The sequence below is a fragment of the Euprymna scolopes genome, chromosome 12, assembly GCF_053919585.1.
Source record: "Euprymna scolopes isolate OS-2025 chromosome 12, ASM5391958v1, whole genome shotgun sequence".
Lineage (NCBI taxonomy): Eukaryota > Metazoa > Mollusca > Cephalopoda > Sepiida > Sepiolidae > Euprymna > Euprymna scolopes.
Genome location: NC_136493.1, coordinates 143,971,825 through 143,997,615, shown reverse-complemented (window position 1 = coordinate 143,997,615; position 25,791 = coordinate 143,971,825). Strand labels below are relative to the sequence as shown.

At 33.5% G+C, this 25,791-nt stretch overlaps 1 protein-coding gene across 34 annotated transcripts in view; it reads right to left on the bottom strand.

Moving 5' to 3' along the window:
* Nucleotides 1–25,791, bottom strand: part of LOC145291518 (RNA-binding motif, single-stranded-interacting protein 3-like) — a 553,599-nt gene that overhangs the window by 17,444 nt on the left and 510,364 nt on the right. For all 34 annotated transcript variants that reach the window (XR_013869432.1, XR_013869442.1, XR_013869447.1 and 31 more), the window contains 2 exons: nucleotides 6,456–6,675; nucleotides 4,223–4,341 (listed from right to left, as the gene is read on the bottom strand). Coding sequence is in view for 13 of the 34 variants with exons in the window: in XM_080137497.1 (XP_079993623.1) it covers nucleotides 4,223–4,341; nucleotides 6,456–6,675 (339 nt within the window). In the remaining 21 variants the exon portion in view is untranslated. The remainder of the gene's footprint in view (nucleotides 1–4,222; nucleotides 4,342–6,455; nucleotides 6,676–25,791) is intronic.

Below are 25,791 nucleotides of genomic sequence, written 5' to 3'. Positions count from 1 at the left end.
GTAATGTGTTTGCCCTCCCCCCCAATCTTTGATGGGAACAAGGCAACCGTTTGGGAGAAAATGTTTAGGCCAGGTTTTGCATATTTTTTTTTTTGTACATGAACACACACACACACACACACACACACACACACACACACACACACACACACACACACACACACACAGCATGTTTTTTTTTCCTTCTTTTTTTATTTATTCATCTTGACAAACATTCTATGACCACCTTCATAAAATGCTAAAACCAGCAATTTTTTAGCTCTGCTATTTATATAATTTGCTAACTCATTTCTTTCCTCTGAAGAGAAGAATTTTGCATTCTTTGAAATTCTGCAAAATAAGGATATTTTTAACCGTCTTTATTTAATGGAGATATTCTGTTGAAAAATAAATTTTACTTGTCAATTTTGGTTTACAGTTTTCATTTATGTTTCTTGTATTAGGCTTTACTTCCTATTGCCATCTTATTGAGCTTTTTTTTTTTTTTATTTGCTTGGGATAAATAGACATTAATACTTATATTGAACTGAAGCTTACATTTGCCTTTGTCTAGTAAACTTCTTTTAATTGCATGATTGAAATATATATATATATATATATATATATATACACTTACTGTAACTATTCTACATTAACTAAGAGTCCTTTTATATTAGTTTTGCCGTTTTCTTTTGTTTTAATTCTTGTATTTATAAATAGCAAGCTAAGAATCAGAGATAGCAAGCAAGCCAAATACTTCTGATTATAAGATATCTGTAGGGAGAAGGGAAACTAGCTACCATATGTCAGCCCTGTGTGCAAGCAAATAGGAGAAGGGTAAACACAAAACTTGAAAAGGGATTTAAAATGTTTTTGTTTTATTCAATTTCTTTTTAGATTTTGATAAATATTCAATTAAAATTAAATCAAGTTGTGTTTGCCTCGATATACCTGACTTTCCACACAGTCAACACTCAAAAAGTGGCCAATGTTGGCAAAGCCATGTTTTAGTAACTATCACGATGTATCAATGATTTAACAATATTACAAACCAAAAATAGTGTGAAATCTGTGTCACATGATGCCTTCCCTATCAACCTTCTGGTTTCATTTTTATAATCAATGTCAGTTATAAACTTACATTATAGATACTAACAAAAATATGCTGCCTTTGGTCACGTTTTTTTTCAATCAATTGTTCATTATTTCTTGTTGACATATGCTAGCTTTCTCTCCCAGGAAGAAAGTAATGACTGGGAGAATGATCTTGTGACAATATAACAGATACTACAATCACCCCCTTCTCTGCCAAAAAGAGGGATGTGGTAATGCCTAAGAGGATTTTATAATGCACAAACAGATAGTATATGTACTCCCTCCCCCAACTTGAATTGAGCATTGAAAGTGCATTAAAAAAGATAATACAGTTGACAGAAGTAATAGTATAGCTTTGGTCTGACAAATTTCCATATGATATATATATATATAGCTTTACTCCATATATAATAACAGTAGAAACTTATAAATATATTGCTGCATATTACCTTTCAGTTTTACAACCTTACATAACCCCCCCCCCACCAAATTAATGAAAAATTACCATTTCATTCTCTTGTTGTCCTATTATATATATATATATATATATATATATATATATATATATAACTACTTAATTTACTCACATAAAATTAATATACGAAAGTATAGATTTATGCGTAAACTTTAAGTATTTACTTCAAAAGTGCTCAATACTAGTTAGTAATTTATAAAATGTATATGGCGATTAAACTACACTGAATATTCCGTGTTTCATCCACTCTAGGATTCTTCATAAGCCTGAAGAATCCTAGAGTGGATGAAACGTGGAATATTCAGTGTAGCGTAATCGCCATATACATTTTATAACTTATATATATATATATATATATATCATTAAAATGAATATATTTCAATTTCTGATATCCTCACACACACACACACACATGTGTGTGTGTGAGGATATAGGAAATTAAAAATTTTATTCAATTAATTTAATGCTAGAATTTGATAAAAATCTAGCATGCAGCTATCTTGTCTGTATTTATCAATTTATGGGTAAAAAAATAAAATAAATCCAAAGTTGTCATTGTTTTAAGTATATTTTTCTGGGAATTACAAATTTATTCAAATTGCATTTATTTCTCCTCCATGAAACAACAAAGAGGAAAAGTCTCCAGGGAAAACTGAAAGATACAGAGAGTATATATTGTAAAGAGAATGTTAATATAAAGGTCAAGATAAAAAGTAGTGCAATAAACACATGCCTTCTCTTCTTTCATCTCCATCATCATAGCTGACCTATATGTTCAAACCAATGGGATGCAAGTATTTCCAAACTATCTTGGTCAGTTTATTGTACAGTCATGCATAAAGTAGAGACTACTAGCTAATTGTTTTCAAAGTGATGCAAGCAATATGCAAAATAGGCATTTAAACATTTTATTATTATTAATACTTCTTGCAGCTTTTACTATAATTCTTCACCCTCCTCTCCACCACTGGCAAAGTGCAACAGAAAAAATTGAAAAGTTTTTTCTGCAGACCCCCTCCCTCCACTTCCATCTTTTCAAGTCAGCCATCATTACTGGCGGCAGAACTCAGCCACAAGCAACTACCCATCCCCCTCTCTGTGAAACAAGCAACTTATCTTAGTGGACAAAGAAAGGCTTGTAACAATTACATTATTATACTAAAACGATCTTCCTCCTTTCCTCTCTCCTTGACACAAAGGTAAAGTATGCATACACATGCATAGGAGAAAGGGGTGTATCACACTTTCTCTATCTCATATAATATATAAATATATCCTTGTCAATAGATTAGACTCAAGGTCGGATGTGGCTTTGAGAAGCAAGTACACTAGAATAAGCACACTCTGGCATACAGAAAATGCCTGAGCAACTCCGGCCTTCTCTAGTAAAAGGGCTTTAAGCGGTTATCAATAAACTAACCCTTCTCAGAGAAAAGATAAAGCTTGAACTTCCTAGGATTGAATAGAACAGCAGTCCGACAGCAACAAAAATCACTGCTGTCAGATTAATTTGTATCATAATTCTATGAAAATGTATACGATTCACTTTTACACTAATGAATTGATCATTATAACTAATGGAATATATGAGGTGCCTTCAATAAGTTTCCAGACTTTTTTTTTGTACAGGCATTTTCAATTGTCGTAGACTCTTGAAAATACAGTATATTATTGCTATACATCTATGAGATGACTGACCAATTTTTATGATTTCAGATTCAAATGAACAGCTACAGCAGGAATTGGAATGCACCCTATTAAAGCCTGATCATCACAACTGGTGAATTTCAAAAATACAATCTGGACATGACACTTTAGAAGAACGATATGCAATAAAATTCTGTTTTAAACTTGGAAAAAAAATGCCACAGAAACATATGGAATGCTTCAGACTGCTTTTTGGACCATCTTGCATGAATCAGGCATTAGCTGTTGAATGATATAAGAGATTCAAGGAAGGCAGGGAGTCTGTGAGGGATGATGAGAGGTGCAAGAGAAGTAAGGAAGTCAGAACACCATTGTTGATTGGCCAAATAAAGAATTTCATGGATAAGGACCGTCGTGTGTCTATAGAGACAATAAGTGCACAATTTGATGCCAGTGTGGCAATTGTACCCACAATTATTTGCAAGGAACTGAAGATGTGGAAGATTTGCATGAAGATTGTCTCAAGAGTGCATCCTTGTCACAGACTATTTGACCAAGATGGGCATCAAGACAGTTCCTTACTCCCTGTGACTTTTGGTTAGTCTCAAAGAAGGAAAACCGTAGAGGCTGTCATGATGAAACAATTGTGATGAAAGAGGCTGTGATGAGGGTCATCGACATGCTTACACAAAAGGACTTCCATGTTGCCTTCGAGAAGTTGTTGGAATGGTACAACAAATGCATTGAAACCGGACATTAATTCGAAGTTGGGTTAGAGTTACATGTGTGTTCTATCAACAAAAGTGGCCATATGAAAAGAAATCAGGAAACTTATTGAAGGCACCTCATATATTCTACACAACATGGTGATATAGACATTTTTTGTAAACTTTAGCATTTTGATTAATTTAACAACAATGAAGCAAAAGAATAAAATTGATCTGTTCAATCTTTTATAAAATTATAAATAATACATGAATTAAAGTATGAAAAATAAGCATGACGTTCTAATCAAAATTTACTCACCGTTACGAAACCATAGTTATTGGCTTCTCCCCTGTCTGGCCAGGTGCGATTTTGTTGGTACTGGGCCTTTTTCTTGTTACCACCGTCAGCAAATTTCACTAAGAGAGGTTCTTTCCCACCTATCAAAATTCAAAGAAAAATTGCTATTTTCCACACAATTTTTTACCCCCAAAGAAAAAGAAAAAAAGATCACAATTAAGACGTCTGTAATTCCAAATTGTCAAAATGCTAAAAATAGATAGTATAGTTCTGCTTCTATTCTATCTAACAAAGTTATCTTATGAGATTTTAAAAGTTGGACCTAAATAGCATTTAAAGCAAACATATCGAACTGATTCTGATGCATCAACTTTCATTTGTTATTGTTGTAACATGTTATTGGTATTACTTCATTAGTTTATTTTTTTAAATTATGTAGTTAAACATGGACAACTGATATGAAAGCATCAGCAAATCATTAAGAAGAAGAATTAATTTTTACTTTTTTTTAATTTTTATTTGCATACAAAATGTCTCGCTTACTAAAATTTTATTTTATTCTGTATAAGTCTAAAAAAAAGGAGATAAGTTAGTTTTCGTTTAATATAAAAGGAGTTGTCTACCTTTAAAAACTAGACAGACTTTACAATCCCGATATCAAGAGGTAAGATACTCTCAAACTTTTCTTTAAAAGGAAAAGTTCTTTAAAAAAGAAAAGTTATAAGTGATAGGCGAACTCCCCTATCACTTATAACTGACCCTTGTTTCTTAGGGGATTCTATTAGATCAGGGAGTTTCCAAAGTAAAGCCCATGGGTCACATCCGGCTTACAAAAGTCTTTAGTCCAGTCTATAGGGCTCTTATGAAAAATGTAAAAAATAATCAGGAAAATTTTTTTTTAAATGGAAATATGTGAAAATAGTGTTGCAGTCTTTGTTCATAAAAAAAGATTAAAAGAATGAGGTTTTAGGATATCAGTTTCATTAAAAACAAAACTTATCTGAAGAACATGATGGATATGAGCAATCAATATAGCATTACTTTTACATGTTATTTTTTTTCTTTTGGTTGGTTTTTTATCATTTTGGTGTGGTATCCCTTAAATAAAAGGTCTCTAAAGTATGATCCATGGGCCAGATCCAGCCCACCAAGGTCTTTAATCCAACCCACAGAGAAAATGTAGAAAATATTCAGGAGAAATGTTTTAAATTGAAATGTATGAAAATAGAGTTGTGATTTTTTTCTTTTTGTTCATAAAAAAGATTAAAAGAACGAGGTTTGGGAGCACAAGTTTCATTAAAACAAAACCAATCAGCAAAACATTAAAATTTCATGTTTCTAAATAATACTAAATAATACTAACTAATGCACCAATTTCATGTTTCTAAATAATACTAAATAATACTAACTAATGCACCAATTTCATGTTTCTAAATTATACTAACTAATGTACTAATTTCATGTTTCTAAATTATACTAAATACTAACGAATAATGACAGCATTTAAAGCATTTTCGAATGTTAATTTTTTAACAGAAAATTCTGCACCGATTCAGACTTCAGAAACAAATGGTCTGGTCTATTTTATAGTTATTCATCCACTATTTCTTGGTCAATATATTTTTTATAATTTTAAAAAGTTAGCAAATGCATGATGATACATATTAACAAAAAATGAAGATATTTTTCCCAAATTCAAAACAAATAGTTTTAAAATTGAAGATTTAAAAGTAATAATTAAAGACATTTTTAGCTGCCAATTTAAAGCTAATAATTATTTTAATTGACAGTGGTTTTTAATTTGAAGAATCACAATTTGACTTTTTAAAACTATTAACAAATTAAAATAGCTGCCTTATTAAAAAACAAAATGTATTCTAATGGAATTAATTTTGCAGTTAAATTTTTATATAGGATTTAAAAGATTTTGTTGTATTCTATAACACTTTATTTCAATATATACTTGATTAATTTAGCATATAAATCATGCCAGATTTCTATAGTCAGTATTAAATAGAAAAAAAAAAAATGCAATTATTAAAGTTATATTGACATGAGAAATATATGCACATTTTATTGATATAGAGATGACTAATCAAATACATTTTAGGCCCAGAGCAGAGCCGGATCTTTTATGTTGATGTCAAATGATTAGGCTACTAATCCTAATGCCCTGATTGGTACCATATGAGAAGAATTCTTCTGCCACAAGTTGGTAACTTTTAAAGAAAAAAAGCAAAAACATTTACTTTACCTGCAAGCATTTTAGAGTTGAAATTTTGGATAATTTGTTCACATTTTTCCTTGCTTTCCATCCGAGCAAATCCAACACCTCGACTGATGCCATCAAGTTTCCGTAGAATTCGAGTAGAAATAACAGCGCCATATTCTTTAAACATTTCTTCTAAATGCTCCTCTGTGAAATATGGTGGCAAATTGGCAATATACAGATTGGTTGGATCCTGCTCTTGTTGCTAAAACGAGAAAAGATGATTGTTAAGGATTTTGGAGAGGAACATTATTTTTCTTTTTACAAAGAATGAAAAAAATAAAATCCAACAGAAAATTTGAAGATCGTTTGGATCAATGGAAATCAATATTCTATAGATAAAAATCATGTGAAAATACTTTTATGACAAAAATTACAGTATTAACAGTGAAGTGCAAGACAAAAGAACAAAAACATAAGGATGAGTACATTCAATTGGGGATTGTGTACATGTGAGAAAGAAATAGCTGCTGGAATCAGAAATTTCACATTTATCATACATGGATTAAAAATAGTTTATATATTTTATAAATTTAAAAAATTTGTTTTTAATTTAGTAAAATAACTGTTCATATCTTGTGTTGTCTGGAAACCATTTTATTTTCCATTTTTTTTGTTTACAAATTATTTTTAAAAATCTTAAGATCCAATCAAATCGTTTATAAAAACATTTGACCCATTATAAATTCATTAATGAGATTTAATTCATTCACTTCAGTTTTAAAAGCAGTTTGCATTTGAGATTTTTATAAACTAAACTTGTATACATATATTTATGTGTATTAAACATTAGATTTATAAAGTGATAAGAATTTAACTAAAAAAATTCTAAAGTAATTTTTAGTTCAAGATTATAAAATAAACTGGTAGACAACATTTGAATTAAAATCTTAAATTTAAAAGATTTAATTCATACACTTTAGTTTAATAATGAGGATTTTAAAATGATTGTGTCTGAGACTATTATAAATCAAAGTTGCTCACAACATATTTCCAGCAGTATACATTTATTTAAAAATAATGTTTATTTTCAATTTATTTGTATTTTTTTTTCTTTTTAAATAGTATGAAGAAGTTTATTTTTTGACACTTAACTCTGTAAATGAAGGTTTAGGTGTAGGAGAGCTAAATATGTTAACGAATTTTTTAATAAAGAAAAAGTTGTTTGCAAAAGAAATCAAACCACAACCTAGCTTAGAAATCTCATGCCCTATTAATCATGTCACAGTGCAATACACTTCAAAATTGTAGTGAAATAATGTTCTTAATAGAAATTGACATCAAAAAGCCAAAGAGCAATTGAAAAAAAAATTAAAAAAACATGCAGAAACAAAAGTGATCTTTGTTGTATAAAAATTATATTAAAAATAATATGTATGAAGTTTTTGTAAATTATGACACTGACACATTTGTAGATTTTTCTCCATAAAGTAAATATTTCATCTAATTAAATATAGTGTCGTCTGGAATCCTAATTTCTTATAAAATTAGAAATTAAATAAAACTCAAGTTGAACAATGTGTTTAATTTTTTACTATTTTCTCCCTGGAAAAATTGAGTAATCCAGAAATTACTGCACCAAACATAATATTCTTTTTATTTTCTAATAGCTATCAACTGTTGTTCAATTTTCTCAAACCTAAATAACGTGCTTCTAAGTATATATTTTTTTCAAATATATTTATTGAAAGTGTATGTACATGAATAAATTTGTGCTTATTGGATGTAATCAGAAAGTGATGTTTATTAAAGGGCATTATTTTTATTTGCAAAAAAAAAAAAAAAAAAAAAGTATTAACCATTACGATTTGTTAAGTTTTGTATTTAAAACAAAAACCTGTCAAAACAGACAGAAATTATCTGAACTTAATCCATTCACTCCCATTTCTTGCCATCACATTGTACTCCAATGGTATCAACACCGTGGGCTCAGATCGCCAATTTGTGAAAATAGAGACAATGGCAAATCCTCAGGTAGTGGTTGAGGACTAAGGTAAAATGATGAGTCGAAAACAGAAAAATTTAAATATTTCAAACATGTCAAATTTGGGGGCCTTTAAGCCCCCCAAAACTTAAATTCTTCTAAATGCTCTAAATGCACACAGATCATGAATACACTTTCTTTGCTCACAAAAGTTCAAATTAGATATTTGGGCATACCTTAGTGAAAAATGACCCACTGACAGTTGCTCAGGACTCGTAAGTCTAATAATGTGAATACAAAATAGTATATATATATATTACAAGATATCAATCAAGTAAGATATCTTCAACAAGAGAAACATACAATTTCTTTGGAAGGTTGAAGAGCCTTGCAGGAGATCTAAAAGTGTGATCGTTTGCACCACATTCAGTGCAATACTTATTAGGATGCAATTGATTAGACGGCTTCACAACACCAGGATCAGAACATTCAAGCAATCTACAAATAACATCAGTTAACTGTTCAATTGCTGATGTTTTTCTTGAAACGAATTGCAAATTATTACGAATGTTTTTATTGTTGGACTCCAAATATTCCTCAGACAAGTTTCCTAATCTGCAGCCATCATTCATAACCACCAACTCGACTAAATGTTGAAGTATTCCATGACCCATTTAAAATGATCACACATATTCCTAATTGTACTTTGGCAAAGAATTTACCTTATGAAGATTAACTTGTCTTGAGGATGATACAACACTAAGGATTGACAACCGGCGATTCAAAAGCAACAAATTATCCTCATGTTATACAGAAGTCAATTCTTGTATGCCATCAATAACCTCATCAGAGAAAAAATGTCTTTCTTGATGGCCATTTGTTGATGTCTCACCTTTTCCACCAGCATGATTACATCTATCCAAATAGAAATCAGTTTCCTCATGAATTTTGTTCAGAAATCTTTCTCTGGAGGCAGGAATTGGGTCACCTAATGGCGCATACCTAATCCATTGTTGGTATTTTATGTGGCAATGATATATAACTTTGAGGAACCATGCAGTGCCATTGATGTACGCATGGGTTATCATGATACTTCTCTGGTTTGATACAGAAATTGGTTTTGCTGTAACACCTTGTCTGGTCTTAAAGTCACCACTTAATAAAAACCACACCATCATCATCAACTAGACTTTCCCACAACTTCAGAGCATCCTCAGTACATCTGTTGATTTGGAATCCATCAGAAATAAATTCAGTATTTGTCTGGACTGTCTACTTGTTAATACAAAGAATACAATCTGCACCACCTAGTCCTAACATATGCTACTTAAACTTTAAATCTTTCATGGTGTCATGAATTATCTTTACATTATATGACTTATTGCCAACGTGTGCACACAGATTATGAATACGCTTTCTTTTCTTTGTTGTTATAACATATTCACTCTCAACAACAATAGCAGCATACAACTTTACTTCTGTAGCAGCAAGTTCGAGCACAACTGAATTGCCTTTCTTGTGCTGACTCTTTAAACGAGTGAATTGCATCCATGCTGATTTGAAGAATTCCAACTAGTCAGCAGAATCTTGGATTACATGGAATTCTTTTCCACATTTACTTATACAAGCATCATAACCAGAGAATTTGGTTTGTAGAAACTGATCTGTAATAAATGATTACTTGAAAGATTTGTTTTCGTGTAAGGGACACTTTGCTGAGTTCTTCCTTATTATGTAAATATATTTTTGAAATGTAACTATTGATATTATAAAACAATTACTGAAACAAAAATCATCGAAGAAAGCTTAAATGATATAAAGGAAAGTTTAAACAAAAGAAAATCAAGGAAATCCCGAATGGACACAGGGAACTTCTCAATGGACAATTCTCAATTTTTCGAAAATGAGTATGTATGCGATAGTTTATGAACAGCAACAAGTAAATTAACAATGTAGCATGCATTCACTATTTATTTGCAACAAATGTTTTCTATTTGAAGACATAATTGCAAAAAGAATTGGGGAAATTCTGATATTTCTGTTACCAAACCTAACAAAAGTAAGATGTGTTTTTAAGGATTTTCTTCTATTTTTCAAAGGTTTTCTGAGGTTTTCAGTACAATTTTGCTTATGAAAAACAGCCTGACCAACGTTGCTGATTTCAGCAACTTCAAAATCTTATAAAATCGCTAAAAATGATGAAATTGACATTTTTTTTTTTTTTGTAAAAAATTTATTTTACTTTTAATTTATTAAATTCAGAACGTTAAGAGGACATCAATTTTTTGCCTATTTCCACTGCTGGGTCCACTGTGATCAAGATAAAACTTTAACAGCTTTGCTATCCAAAGATACTCCACATCAGAGTTCTCATCCATTGCCATTATCTTACACTTCTTGCATAGAAATTGGGTAATCATCATCTCAACCTACCTGTAATTCAACTGCACTTCTTGTATACTTAATGCTTACAAATAGCACGGAAATTTGAATTACATCAGATTCCTTTTCCACAAACTGAGACAGAGCTTTCCAACACTACAACCACTAATCATCAATTTGGTCTTCATAACATTTACTTTCCATAGCATTCCTCAAAGTTTTTAACTTAACAAGTCAGTCATTGTTTAACAGTCAAATACTAAATCATCTCTTCCAGACAACTGATATGGAACTCCCTGGACAATGCTTCTAAAACAATGGAGCCAGTACAGAACTCTAATGTACTCCCACTTTAACAGTAAACCTATCACTAAATGTGCTATTAATGCTAACATGACTGAGCAATCCTATACATTGATTAAATAACTTTCACCAACCATTTGTTTGTCCCTGGTTTACACAAATTCCACCAGACAACATCTCTTAACACTATCAAAAGCTCAAGATCAGCAAAAGCAAAATACATCTTATTAAGGTACTTTTTTTCTAAGGATACACACAGCACCAGTGGTTGCTTGCCCCAATATAAAATCAAACTGCGTTCCATCTACGTTCATCTGACTTCTTACTTGCTATTCAATTACTCCCAATTACTTTACAATATTATGAAGACTAAACTAATGATCAGTGGTTGTAGTGTTGTGGTGTGTAGCTCAAAATGGTATACATTTCACATGTACCTATCAGGGGGATGGATTTTCTAGTAAGTTTATATAAATATAGATCAGCATTTAATCATTTGAACATGGGGGAGGGATATAATAACCAGTAAACTTTATCAATATGAAAAAGATAAATATTGATAATATCAACATGAAAGATTTAAAAAAATGAGAAGTAATTATTTAAATAAAAGTTGAAAAGTATTACATTTTCACAATGGCATTTTTTCCTGTTTGAAATCAGTTTGTAGATCGGGTTAGCTATGCAAATGTCCTCAACTCCTATCTCTCATCTTTTCTTTTTGATAGGTCTATAAATATTGTTGTGAAGGGGCAAAAGTCTGAAGAACATTCAGGACATTTAAGCATCTGCAATTACTTTTATCTAATGCTTCCATTTTACCCTTGTACTAAGTTTTCAATCGTTAGGGATAATGTCGTCTTTGTCAAGTCTATGATCATTTCAGTGTATGTTTCTCTTGCAGCCTTCAATATTTCTGTAACAACGCGTGAAAGTCCCCCAGCCCTTAAACAAAGTCTTGTGTGATTTCTTTCTAAATTCTTATAGCTGAGCCAGATACTATTTCTGTAACTTCTAAATTTTCATGGTTTAAAAATTCAGTATTCAACAATTTCTCAGTTAAATTTCCAAGCAATTTCTTGTCCTGTTGAGGTGTTGCTAGCACCCTATCGACTGCACTTCCCTCAAACAATATTTGTCTTTGCCATCTGTTTAGCTAGCTGGAATACTTAATTCTTTTAGTCACCCTTCATAGTATATCTGGGCACCTGCCTTTCTCAGCCTCCTTCTTGCCTCTTGCCTTTGTATATTGTCCTTTTGCTTTCCTTTTGGCCTCCAGATACACACCCTTATTCACTAAACCACTGACTCCTTTATTTCTGCTTTTTTTTATTATTTTTTTTTTTTATACTTTTTGACTTTCTTCTAATCCCACCACTATATATCACCCTATACCTTGGAGGTATAATAATAAAAAAATAAAAAATGCAAGACAGCTATATGCTCAGTCTGTTAAATCCAAGCGGCTTGGTTCCCATCAGTTCTTGCAAATAACAAATAGGATCCTGAACAGAAGTGTGCGTTCTATCCCAACCATTATCAATGGACCTGAGATCATCTCGTCAGCATCAGACAAGGCCAAACTATTTGCCAAGAACTTTGCAGCTAATTCTACCCTATGCGATGAAAGCCATCAACTCCCAGTATTTCCTCCTATAACAGACAACACGCTATGCAACATACAAATATCTGTGCATGAGGTCGCCAAGCTAATCAAGAACCTAGATTCCAGTAAAGCAACTGGCCCTGACGGCATTCCAATTATAGTACTGAAAAAGCTTCAACTAGAACTTGCCCCCATACTTACAAAACTATTTAAGCGTTGCCTGAAGGAAAAGTGCTTCCCAACACCCTGGAAAACCTCATCAGTATGCCCTGTATTTAAGAATTCAGGTGAAAAGTCATCTCCCTCTCAGTACAAACCAAGAAGTCTCCTGTGTGTCATGAGTAAGTTGCTGGAATCCATATTAAATAGAGAAGTAGTCAACCACCTCAGCAGAAATAACCTTCTTAGTGACATGCAATATGGTTTCCGTTCTGCAAGATCTACAGCAGATGTGCCAACGGTTATATCTCATAGGATTAGTGAATCTTTCGACAAAGGCTTCCTTTCTAGGGCAATTGCTCTTGACATATCAAAGGCCTTCGACAAGGTATGGCATAAAGGCCTACTTCACAAGATTTCCAGCTACGGTATAACTGGAAATGTTTTCTCAATCATTAAATCATTTCTCTCTGATAGGCTCATAAGAGTAGTGGTTGATGGGCAGAAATCAGAAGCCCACAGTATTAATGCTGGAGTCCCTCAGGGGTCCATCCTGGGCCCAACTCTCTTCCTGATCTACATCAATGATCTCTCAAAATACATATTGAAATCATTCGTTGACATCTATGCTGATGACACGACAATCTATGGCAACACATCAAATGACAAAGTTCTCTCAGATTCTCTCTCCTCTGATCTTGAGCGCGTGGTACAGTGGGGGAAGAGGTAGCTGGTTACTTTTAATGCATCTAAAACCAAGCTCCTATCTTAACATCATCAACACTCTGATCCCCATATGGCATCAATTGAAATGGATGGCTCTCGACTAGGGGAAGCTCCATGTTTTGACAAGCTTCTGGACTTGACCTTTACTCCTGACTTGAAATGGAACACATACATCAAGTCAGTTGCCAAGGTCGCTGGAAAAATGGTAGGATCCTTCTACTGCTCCAGAAGATATCTCACTGCTGATGCAATTCTCTATATAAAAGCCAAGTACGCCCAAGGATGGAGTACTGCTGCCACATCTGGGCAGAAGCTGCTAAAAACAGCCTATCCTGTTTTGACAGAGTACAAAATAGGCTTCTAAACTAACATATCATAAATACTCTAGACAATATGGTGAGTCACAGACACATTTTATAAATGTTACTACTTAGGAGATCTGCTCCTCTTTCAAAATAAATGCTTTTCTAAAAAAAATAAATGTTCAGTTACTGAAGCTATCAACAATATATTATGTTTTATAACTTATAGGATGGAGAGATTACATATCTTATATATTGCTGTAGTAAGCTAGTCATGTGCAGTTCTAGAAGGTCCACCCTACTAGGCTTTGCCTTCTCTCTTTGAGAAGGATTTAGTTCATTGCTGATCGCCTGAAGTGCCCCTACTGGGGAATGTTGACAGGACGGCTGACTTTTCAGTCCTACTTTCTAACCCTTATGTCACATTTCTCACTATGAGCGAGAAATAAATACAAAGTCTTATATATTTCTAAATATGAAAATGTGTAGCTCAAAATGGTATACATTTCACATGTACTTATCTGGGGGATGGGTTTTCTAGTAAGTTTATATAAATATAGATCAGCAATAATCATTTGAAGATGGGGGAGGGATATAACAATCAGTAAACTTACTTTATCAATATGAAAAAGATAAATATTGAACATATGAAAGATTTAAAAAGTGAGAAGTAATTATTTAAATAAAATAAGTTGAAAAGTATTATATTTTCACTAGGGTATTTTTTCCTGTTTGAAATCAGTTTGTGGATCGGATTAGCTATGGCATACCTGCAAATGTCCTCTCAACTGTTAAATCTTTTCTTTTTGATAGGTCTATAAATATTGTTGTGAAGGGGCAAAAGTCTGAAGTACATAGCATACTGACATGCCTCAAGAACTCGTACTGGGCCCAATCTCATTCCTTATCTCCATAAACGATCTTCCAAAGCATATTTTGAGATCATTCATTGAGAGTTATGCAGACAACTATTTACGGTAACACATGGAGAATTTATGATCAATATTTTTCTGACTGTTCAGACTTAGAACACATGGTGCAATGAAGGAAAAAGTGGCTTGTTACTTTTAATGGCTCTAAAACCAAACTTCTCTTTTCACCACCAATATTTGAATTTTCACTTCCTCTAGTTGAAATCATTGGTTTTCTCCTTGAAAAACTCCATATCCATCCTAAGATAGAGTACTGCGGTCATATCTGGGGTGCCATTCAGAGCACTCTTTTCTGTCTTGAAAGAGTCTAAAATCAACTCTGTAATCTCATAGAAAATGATATCTTCATGTTCCTACAGCCTCTTTCACACAGGACAGATGTTGGTAGCATCTCTACTGTATCTGTAGAGAGATGCTGTTCATGATATAAACCATTCACAGCAAGAACTCATCTAGCTACTACAACAATAGAGAACTTTGCTTTCTTTATCAAAAACCATGAACAAAGTTTCTTCCATAGAACATTCCATCCACAAATCTGCTTCCCAATCGACTACAGCATCGTAGTTTTTAAGTTTAATGCAGGAAAATACTTGAGCTCTTCTCTTAAATGATCAATCTTTACCAATCACACTCCTTGTTCTGATCTGCTTGTTGAGACTATCATCATGGTGATCCATTGACAATAAAAAAAATGCCTCCATTTTCACAGTAATGCCATTGAGAAAAGGATGAATCCATATACCCGCTTTGTTAATAGCAACTTATGTACAATTAATTATTTACAAAAGATTACATTACTCAAAAATGGTTGATATGCTATTTAACAAACAAAACAAACTTAAAATTGGGTTAAAAAAATTGGTTTATCTTTGAGAAGCCTAACATCAATGTGGTAAGATCACATTCAAGTGTTGAAGTTCAAATCAAAATAAATTTAGCTTCACAACCTTACATAACTGCATGTATTAAAAACGGTATATGAACCACAGCATTTCTATATCCAAGAAAAAAATGGTGGATCAGTGAGGAAGAGCAGATAAAACAATTGTTGGTTGCTAGTTACAAGAATATTTGCTTTTACTATCACACCATTGTAGTTTACCCCTCCTATCAGATTCTACTTTTTCTTTAGCGATCACATGTAAAAGCATAAGAAAACATCCATAAAAAGGAATTAAAAAAAAAAAAATATTTGAAACTTTAGAGTGTGTGGGTCATTTTCCTATATAAATTTATCATAAAAACTAGCGGGGTGTACCCGGTGATACCCGGGTGTTTTGAGGTGTGTGTGGTTTTGGGTAAATCAAAACTCCGGGGGTGAGTGGGGGTTAAAAAAAAATTAAAAAAATAAAGTTTTGGTAGGTGAGTATGAGGATCAAACCCGAACCCTTGAGGTAAAATTGGAAATTAAAGTGTGAAAAAAAAAAAAAAAAGTGCAACATTAACCACTGGGCCACGGAGACATACAAGGAAAACACGTATGAATTTATTTATTTAACTATTGACAAGTGGCAGCAATAAAAGTTAACTCTACTGCTTCTATTTGACCTAATTATTGAGGTCAAATAGAAGTCACGCAGTTAAACCCAACTTTGACTGGGTTTTTCCCCAACAGATGTTGGGGAGGGGGAAAGCAGCTCCTCATTGCCCAGATTGATTAGCAATTGTCTGATATGAGAGGAGTTTGTCCCCACATTGATTGCTTCTGGACGTTTCCCGGCGTGATGCCGAGAACGTTGTTTTAGTATATGTCCTAGTGACATATGGCCGAGTGGTCCTAGATGTTGTATCAAAGTTCACAGTTACCCAAAAGGTGCTGAGTTCAATCCTGAACAAAGGCAGTGAAAAAGTAACATTCAAAACAGAGAATCAGCAACTATGTCCCAAAGCCTAGCTGGAGTACGAACACGGTACCCCCGTAATAATAATAAAGGGTTGGGTTCGAGACTCCTAACAAACGGTTCCCCAGTTCGATACAAAACACCTGACGAAGGCCGGAGGGCAAAACGGCCGAAACGTTGTGACAATAACAACCAAGATGAGGAAGTCAGTCCGACAATCTCAATCAACGTTGTTTTAGTTTAAATTAGTTTCACTTTTTATACGAAAAAGCCCAATCAACACGCGAGAAGCCAAAATAGCAATAATTTTGTAAAAGTCGATGTAAATAAATCTATATGCTACACACTTTCCCAAATCGTAGATATTATTATCTAGGGCCTATATAAACAGTTGTAAGCGATAGTAACGACCCCGGGAGCGTGTGTGAAAGAAGCCTTTGCGTGACATACATGAAATGGTCACACACATTTTGCCTTTTATATATATAAACTAGTGGGGGGTACCCGGCGTTGCCCGGGTGTTTGTAGGTGTGTGTTTTTGGGTAAATGAAAAGAAAAATCGTTAAAAAAAGCCTTGACGTGCAGTTGGAAAAAAAAGTGTGATGTTTAACGGCAGGTGCCTGTTTTTGACAAGTTACTGACGTGCACTTTGAGTGCAGGACAGCGTTTTATTTGCCGCGAGTCTGTTCATTTCTTTTTTTATACGAAAAAGCTTAATGTATATGCGGCGGTCGAAAATTGTTGAATATTTAACGTTTCAAAATCGGGCAAATTAAATAGAGAGGCAAACACCGTTGTTAAGTCATGGATATTATCATTTAGACGCGATATAAAAAGTTTTAAGAAGTTGTGAGGCGACCGATAGGTTCTCTGAAAAAATGCCTTTCTTGGACATACACAAAAAGCAAACATACATACACACATTTTTGCTTTTATATATATATATATAATATATATATATAGATGAGCACCTGTTCCTAACCAGTTAGTGGTAAGTGAAAACTAATAATCCATGTTTTTATTTATTTTAAATTTATTTTTCATTTAAATGATGATCGATATGATAGCAAAAATTTATCCAAGAAAATTTGGTATGGACGTCTATGATTGGTTTCCAGCTAAAGGATGGTTAACATTCTTCAATAGAATGACTAACAAGTTGAGAGTTCTCACACAAAGAGAAACCTATGGTTGAGGAAGGAAGAAGAAAAGGAGAGAAGCACTAATTATGTTAAGGATGATAACATCAGTGGCAGCTATATACTCTTAACATAATCAATGAAGAGTGACTGACAAGTATGCAGCTAGCATATTTTTTATTGCTGCTTGTAATGGTTTGACGTTTTTTTAATTGTGAATCCTATTAAAAACTTCTGCTATCGAAAGGTCTGAAAGTGAATGTTACCAAGATAGAAATGATCAGCAAAACACTCAGAAATAGGAAAGTTCCACGGCTCGGTTTGGAGAAAAGGAGTTGGGAGCAATTCAATTTTTGCTTTTGTGCTTTTGGAGTACATAAATGCAGTTGAATTACAGATAGGTATGGAGATGATAATCTATGTACAAGAAGTATAAGACGATGGAGATGGATGACAACTCGAGTATAGAGGAAATATATTTGGATGGTAAGTCTATTAAGATTGTTCAGAAGTTTTAACTTAATGACAGCATTGGAACACAGGGAGGAGCTGGTTTTAGTGCGATTGCAAGAGTTAGGAATTGATGGAGTAAGTTTAGAGAACTCCTACCTTTAGCAGTGTTACGACTCTTCACAAAGGAAAGAATCGTGTGTGCATTGTAATGTTATATGGAAGTGAAATCTAGCCATTGAGGGTTGAGGACATGCATTGCATGGAGAGAAATGATAGATCTGTTCAGAATAAGAGACTTCATTGATTTAGTCACATTGAAATAATGAAAGTGTTCTTGAGTTAGTGAGCTTAGAACAGTTAAGGTAGTAGAGTCAGTTGTCAAGGGAAAGTTATGGAAAACATGGGAGGGAATAAGGAAAGGATTTGTGAGAGAGTAAGACAATAAAAATATCAATAATGATACAAGTTATATATTAAAAGGTAGTTTGAAAATATTCTATGTAAATGAGATGTACATTTAAGCATTTTAAGAATAGTATTTACTGCATATTTCAGATTTTTTTATACTAATGAATCACTAAGCAAGGCCAAAAGATACTGAAGGATAAGGGTTAATGAGGTGAAAAGATTGTCTGTTGAAATGAATAGTAGAGGATTGAAAATAAATAATGAAATAAACATTGATTACTCTGACAATGATTTATGAAAAGAATCTTGACCGTAGATTTGAAGTGTGCAGAGAAGCAGTTCCTCGGTAATGTGCCCCATAGACAGGAAGCCATTGCAAAAAGACTGTTTATAGAAATTTAGTCTGATGCTAGGCACATGGATGAAAGGCCAGTTTATTTTTCATTGTGGTAGAAAACAAGTTTTTGCTGTAAACGTTTTACAAGGCGGGATCAGAGATTGGAGCTCAGTCGAGAACCTTCAATGGAAATAATGATAGAGTAAAGAGCAACTAGTGAAATTTCTTTTGTGAAAAAAGGCTGTAATGAACAAAAAAAGATCACATACTAGATTTTGAAATGTCAAATGTAATGTAAAAATTTCAAATTTCAATATTCTAATGTTTTGAAGATATGTAGTTAAAATAACTTTTCTATAGGTTGTTATATATCAAGTAGAGTGGGGATTATCTGGTTGCTATTTATAATAACTGAAAATGGTTTAATTTTTCAGTAGACCTATTATTTGAAAAGCAGTTATTTCTTTTTGATTCATCAATGAGTCATCATTCATCAAGGCTAAAAGTCACTTGAGGATAAAGGTTAATGCTACTGACAGATTTCAATTGATGAATTTTACATTGTATGCAGACAATATGACAAGTTTTTATTTACTTAAATGTTAAATGTTGTAGTTCTTAAAAAAAGCAATCTCGTGACATGTATCACAGATATAAAGTTCTTGGAAAGAAATTGTGAAAACTCATGTTAAGCATTCGGAGAAAGAAAATTTCTTTGCAATTGTGGTAGTTAGACAAGTTTCTGCTGTGAAAGTTTTACAAGGAGAAATCAGAGATTGAAGCTCAATCAAGCATCTTTATGAAAACAATAAGAGTAGAAAAAAACTAGCAAAATCTCTTATGAGTCAGGTGCTGTACAAAATAGAGTGTCCCACTAGATTGCTAAATCATTTTTGCACTTTGCCAAAGCAAGAATGTTTCAAGCAACACCTTCCTACATATAGTAACATGTATTTTGTTTGAATCAATATGAAATGCACTCATTACAATTATCTCTTACATAAAAAATTGCACTTTCTAGAGCTGTAGAATGATCCAAACATGTTTTCAACAACCTTAGACACAGATTCATCCCCTTTCTTCTTCTGATGTCGTACAATGGAGAGGGATGGGTATTATTATACAAACACCGTGACAGCGTTAGGGTTAGGGTTTAGGGTTAGGGTTAGGGTTAATTCGCTGTCACGGTGTTTGTATAAATCTTTCATTTTAGATTTGGAGTGGAAATAAGTAAATCAGTACTATGAGCTTGCTTAAGGAGAGAGTCATTCATTTTAACTGGAACAAACCAAAGATCTGAGTGATGAGAAGAAAGAAGTATTAAAGTACATCCCTCGGTATTATTATACAAACACCGTGACAGCGAATTAACCCTAACCCCTAACCCTAACGCTGTCACGGTGTTTGTATAATAATACCCATCCCTCTCCATTGTACGACATCAGAAGAAGAAAGGGGATGAATAAGATATTGATTATTGATCTTTGAAGTGAATATAATTCAGAAAATTTCATATTTTATTTATACCCAAGGTGTCCAAGAAAAAATTTGACACTTTTAGAATGGAAAGAAAACAATATATCTTAGTCAATAATTGATTCTACGTATATTTCTTATGGAATATTATGGTAAAAAACAGACAACTAATAAACCTCCATGAAATATTCAGTGTCCTTTGAGAAAAACCTGATCACCAGTTTGATTCTGGCAATCACTCATCCCTGGTGTTGCAGGTTAGGGTTAACGTTTTTCTCAATGTTGCAATCAAGCAAGTTGGATGAAGGATGTGATGGACTTGAGTTAACCACCTGTTATTCTGCATATTGTGCAACTACTCATAACAGAAATTCTTGTTCAAGAGGAACCAGAGCATCTCTGACTACTGGATGCTTGACCTTGAGGAATTTCTCGAGGAGGTGGTTCTCTTGGGTTTTGGCAGTAAGTTGTTGACCATTGCATTTCTGGCATAAGCAGTAGCGAAGATTCTTGTTTAGTGTTTTCTACATATTTCCCATTCTGACATTATATGTTGTCAAGGTTTTCAATTGGCTTGCTTGAACGTTGCAACATGATTTTTTTTTTTTGCAGCATCAATGAATTTCATTTTGTGGACACAAAATACCTAGTATGAGTTTTCCTGCTAACCCTAACCCAACAGGGCCTTAAATGTACTACTTGGGTACTAGCCCTAAGTACTGGTGGTTACATCTTTAACTGTCTTGTGGTGAACTCTTTAAGGGTGACCAGACTCTTACTGGTTGCTGGAAAACACTGATCAGTACGCACAAAACGTGCACTGTTTAAGTTAGAGTTATTGTTGAACTTGGTAGCCTTCTCCTACATATTTAGTTATTTCCCTTGTCTCGAGTGATATTCTATATGGCGTTCGGCTATCAGTAACACATGTTCATCCAACGTCGTGGGATGTACTAAGTAAACTAACATTGGTAGCAGAGCTTAGTTTTCGTGTGACAGATATTATATCTGTTTAACTTATGTTGAAACAATTGAAAGAAAGATGGTGTCATTTACGAAACAGCCACCTATTTTGTAGAATATGCATCGAATGGAAACAAGACGTAAGCAGATGGTCTATCTTCATGGATTTACCTACGGAAAAACAGGGCCCAGCAGTATTTTTGTAATTGCCACAAAACATATGAGAATGCGTTTGACACTTAGACATCACAGATATCGGCTGAACTGATGGATTAAAAATGATCACAAAGTTGGACGAGATATATTTAAGGGACACAACCACAATGGCATACACGTCATTCAATGAATTTTACTCTTATAAAAGAGCTGCTGGAATAAACTAACAACTTTTTGGTGAGTTATGAATTCTTGTACCAGAAATTATGTAAATACGGAATTTCTGTCAGAAGGAGTCCAAGCATTTTTTTAAAAAATGCTTGGAATGTATCAGAAGAAAATGAAAAATTAGCGAAGACAATGTGGAAGTTAAACTTAAGCAGCAATGAAGGATACTTTAAAAAAAGTGTTTTCTGATATTTCTTCATTCGAATGCAAAACAGTTCCTGCCATCAAGGAAGAAATTTAAACCGTAAATTTCAATTGGAACTAAAGTAAAAGGGAACAAAAATTCTATCGAGGAAACAAAACAAATCCAACAGATAGACAAGGTAGGACAATGCGTGATCCTATTAGGCATTTTGCCAGAGACTGTACTAGTTAAGTTTTAGTCCTAGAAATATTAACACTTGTGGATTCAGACTAGGTACACCTCTCATTAATTAATTCCGAGTTTTGTTATCGAACATTGATAAATGATTCCAATATAAAATTATCCAATCTTGTAAAAGAGACACTGGGTATGGCAGTGTTGGATTCTGCCTGTTCTAGAGCTGTTACTGGAGAACTTTAGTTTAATGTATTTTTTTGGTACATTAAATGACCGAGATAAGCGGTTATTGAAGACTTAAATCCAACAGGACATTTTGTTTTGGTGATGGAGAGGAGGTAAAGGCAATTAGAGCAGTTGGTAACTATAGAAGGCATAAAAGGTGTCAGAGCATACATAGAGGCTGACATTGTTGAAAATGATTTACCCTTGTCATAAATCAATGAAAACTGCTGGCATGGTACTAGATTTTAAAAGTGACAGATTTTAGGCAAATATATAAAATTGCGAAAAAACTTCTAGACATTATAGTCTTCTATTGACAAATATGCTTTTGCAGGCTGAAAAGTCACCAAACTTTGTGTTACATTGTGAAGCCTCAAAAAAAAAAAAAAAAAAAAAAAAAAAAAAAAAAAAAAAAAAAAAAAAAAAAGCTCTAGAATGGAGAAAAGAATGAAGGCTGAGAAATTACCTAAACAGTTTGCTTATGCACCAAAAGAGAAATTGATATCATTGGGAAGGACAGTAGGGCCTTTAAGTATAAGGAGTTTCTGGCTCTTATTAAGGATGTCTGTGATTCATGCTCAATTTAAGCCTTAGAAGACCCCCCCCTCTTCATCCGGTGGTGGAATTGGCGCTTAGAAACCGGTTTAATGACATTGTATGTATGAACTTAAAAGAATTCAGACATAACCAATGCTGTATTTTACACCTAATTGGCGCATCTACTACTCTGCTGCCAGGCTGATTAAAACCAAGAAGAATGAAGAAATTATTTGCAACATATTTTTAATGTGGATAGCATATTTTGGAGTTCCTAAACGCCTTTTGAGTGATAATGGGGAAGAATTCAATAATGATGGTTATAGAGAGATGAACGAAAAAATGAACATCGAAACTTGCACTACAACCACTGAAAGTTCATTTAGTAATGGCACTGTGGAACATCATAATTTAATATTGGTTGAAGCAATGGAAAAAACATTGAAAGATGAGAAATGTGGACCAGAAGTAGCTTTGGCTTGTGCTGTTAGTGCCAAAAATGCTCTTCAGAATTATTTTGGACATAACCCAAATGAGCTTGTTTATTTGGATCCAATATAAAAATGCCGTTAATAGACCAGCTACCCGCATTAGACACAACAACAATCAGTGATATGGTTAGAATCAATTTAAATGTTTTACATTCTGTGAGAAAAAAGTTTATGGAGACTGAATGAAATGAAAAAATTTGGAGAGCATTGCAATTTAATATTAATATTATGTGGACGAACAATTTGTGACGGGGGGACTGTTTATTATAGAAGACAAAAAAAGATGGCGTGGTCCTGCCAAAATTTTGGGTAAAGAGAGTCAATGTGTATTGATCCGACATGAAGGAGCATTCTACAAGATGCATCCATGTCACTTGATGAAGGTGAACAAAAACCTTGGAAGGCCAAAGAATAAAAAAATTACAAATTAGATGAATGAAGTCTTGGAAGAGGAAGCTGAAGATCAACATGATGAAAATTCCAATAGTAAAAGGGAAGAACTGCAAGACAATACTAAAAGGCCGAATAAAGGGAAAATAATGAAAAATAAAATTCTTGGAAGTAATGAGTAGAAAAAAGGAAAGATTATGAGTACACAACCAAAATCAACTGGAAATTATGAACATTGGCGGAATATAGAAGCAACTGCAGAAAATGAATGTTCAGTGTGTATCAATTGGGATAAGGTTGATCAGTGGTGTGAACTTCCCCAAGTAACAGAAGGAGATCATGAAGAACATGTTTTCTTCACAACTGAACAAGAACAAGCAAAAGATGTGATTGATGCAAAGGAGAAAGAAATAAAAAACATGAAAACTCATGAAGTGAATGAATGTGTCCGTAACATAGGTAAAAAATGCACATCAACAAGATAGGGATAACAGAGAAAGTTAAGGGTAAGAAAAAGATAACAAAAGCTCTTCTTGTAGCACGTGGCTATGAAGAAAACTGACACAACCTAAAAACAGACTCTCCAACATGCAGCCGTGAAGCTACACGTCTTGTAATGTTAACGGCCTCCGTTAAGAATTGGCAGGTGGAGACCCTTGATTTCACCTCAGCATTTTTGCAAGGTGATATGCTAGAGAGAAGTATTTCTTAGACCATCATCTGAGGCATGTCCAGAATCACAAGTGTGGAAGCTGAAAAGATGTATTTATGGATTGAATGATGTGTCCCGTTCATGATACAAGAGAGTTACTCAGGAATTAACTAACTTAAAAGTAAATGGTAAGTGCATATGACAATGCATTGTTTCTTTGGCATGATTTATCTGAAAACTTGTTGGGTATTCTGCCAATGCATGTAGATGACTTTATATTTTATGGAAATGATTATTAAAAAGAAGTGATTTCAGAATTAAAGAAAATATTCAAGGTTGGAATGCATGAAAATGGAACCTTTAAATTTCTGGGACTGTGTCTTCAATAAACGGAAGGTGGGATCATTATAAACCAAAACAATTGTGTCATCTATTTCTCCAATAGATATAAAGAAAGGAACATCCAAGTGAAGAGGAGACATTCAAAAAGACTATAGGTCAAATGATGTGGGTATCTATCCAGACTTGACCTGATGTATCATTGATGCGTGTATGATGAGTAATACTAGGAAATCTAAAGTGAAAATATTTTTTGAAGCCAACAAATCACTATTAAAGCTAAAAAAGACAGATTCCATATTCTTTCCGCAGGTGGGAAATCCTTCAGATTTGAGTGTGGATGGCTGTTCGGATGCTACCTATGCCAACTTGGAGGATGGTTCTTCACAGGGTGGATTTATCAACTTTGTTCATGGTAAGATGAATAGCCTGGCTCCTATATGCTGGTCATCAAAAAAACGATCGAGTAACAAAGAGCCCATTGGCATCCAAGACTCTTGCACTCAGTGAACTTGCTGATGCAGGTTTATTGATAGCTGCCATGCTGCAAGAAATCTTCAGACTATCAAGTTGCATGAAGAACTTTACAAAACAAACACATCCTTGGTAGAGACCTTAAAATCATCAAATCTTGTGACAGACGTTTGAGAGTTGATGTGGCCTGAGTAAAGGAGATGTTGGTAAAGAAAGAAATCCAAATGGAATGGATCAAAAGACAAGAACAGGTTGCAAACTGTTTGATGAAGATGGGAGCCTCTACTGAAATTCTAAGAGACTTGTGTTAATAAGCAGTTTTGTGTTTTTTTTTCTTTCTGTTTAAATTGTTAGAACTTTGACTTACACTGGACACCAGCAATGTTAAAGTTAGAGTTATCGAACTTGGTGGCCGCCTTCTATATATTTAGTTATTTCCCTTGTCTCGAGTGATATTCAATATGGCATCCGGCTATCAGTAACATTTGTTCATCCAACGTCGTGGGATGTACCAAGTAAACTAACTAAGTTTGTGTACTGTTTACTTTGGCTG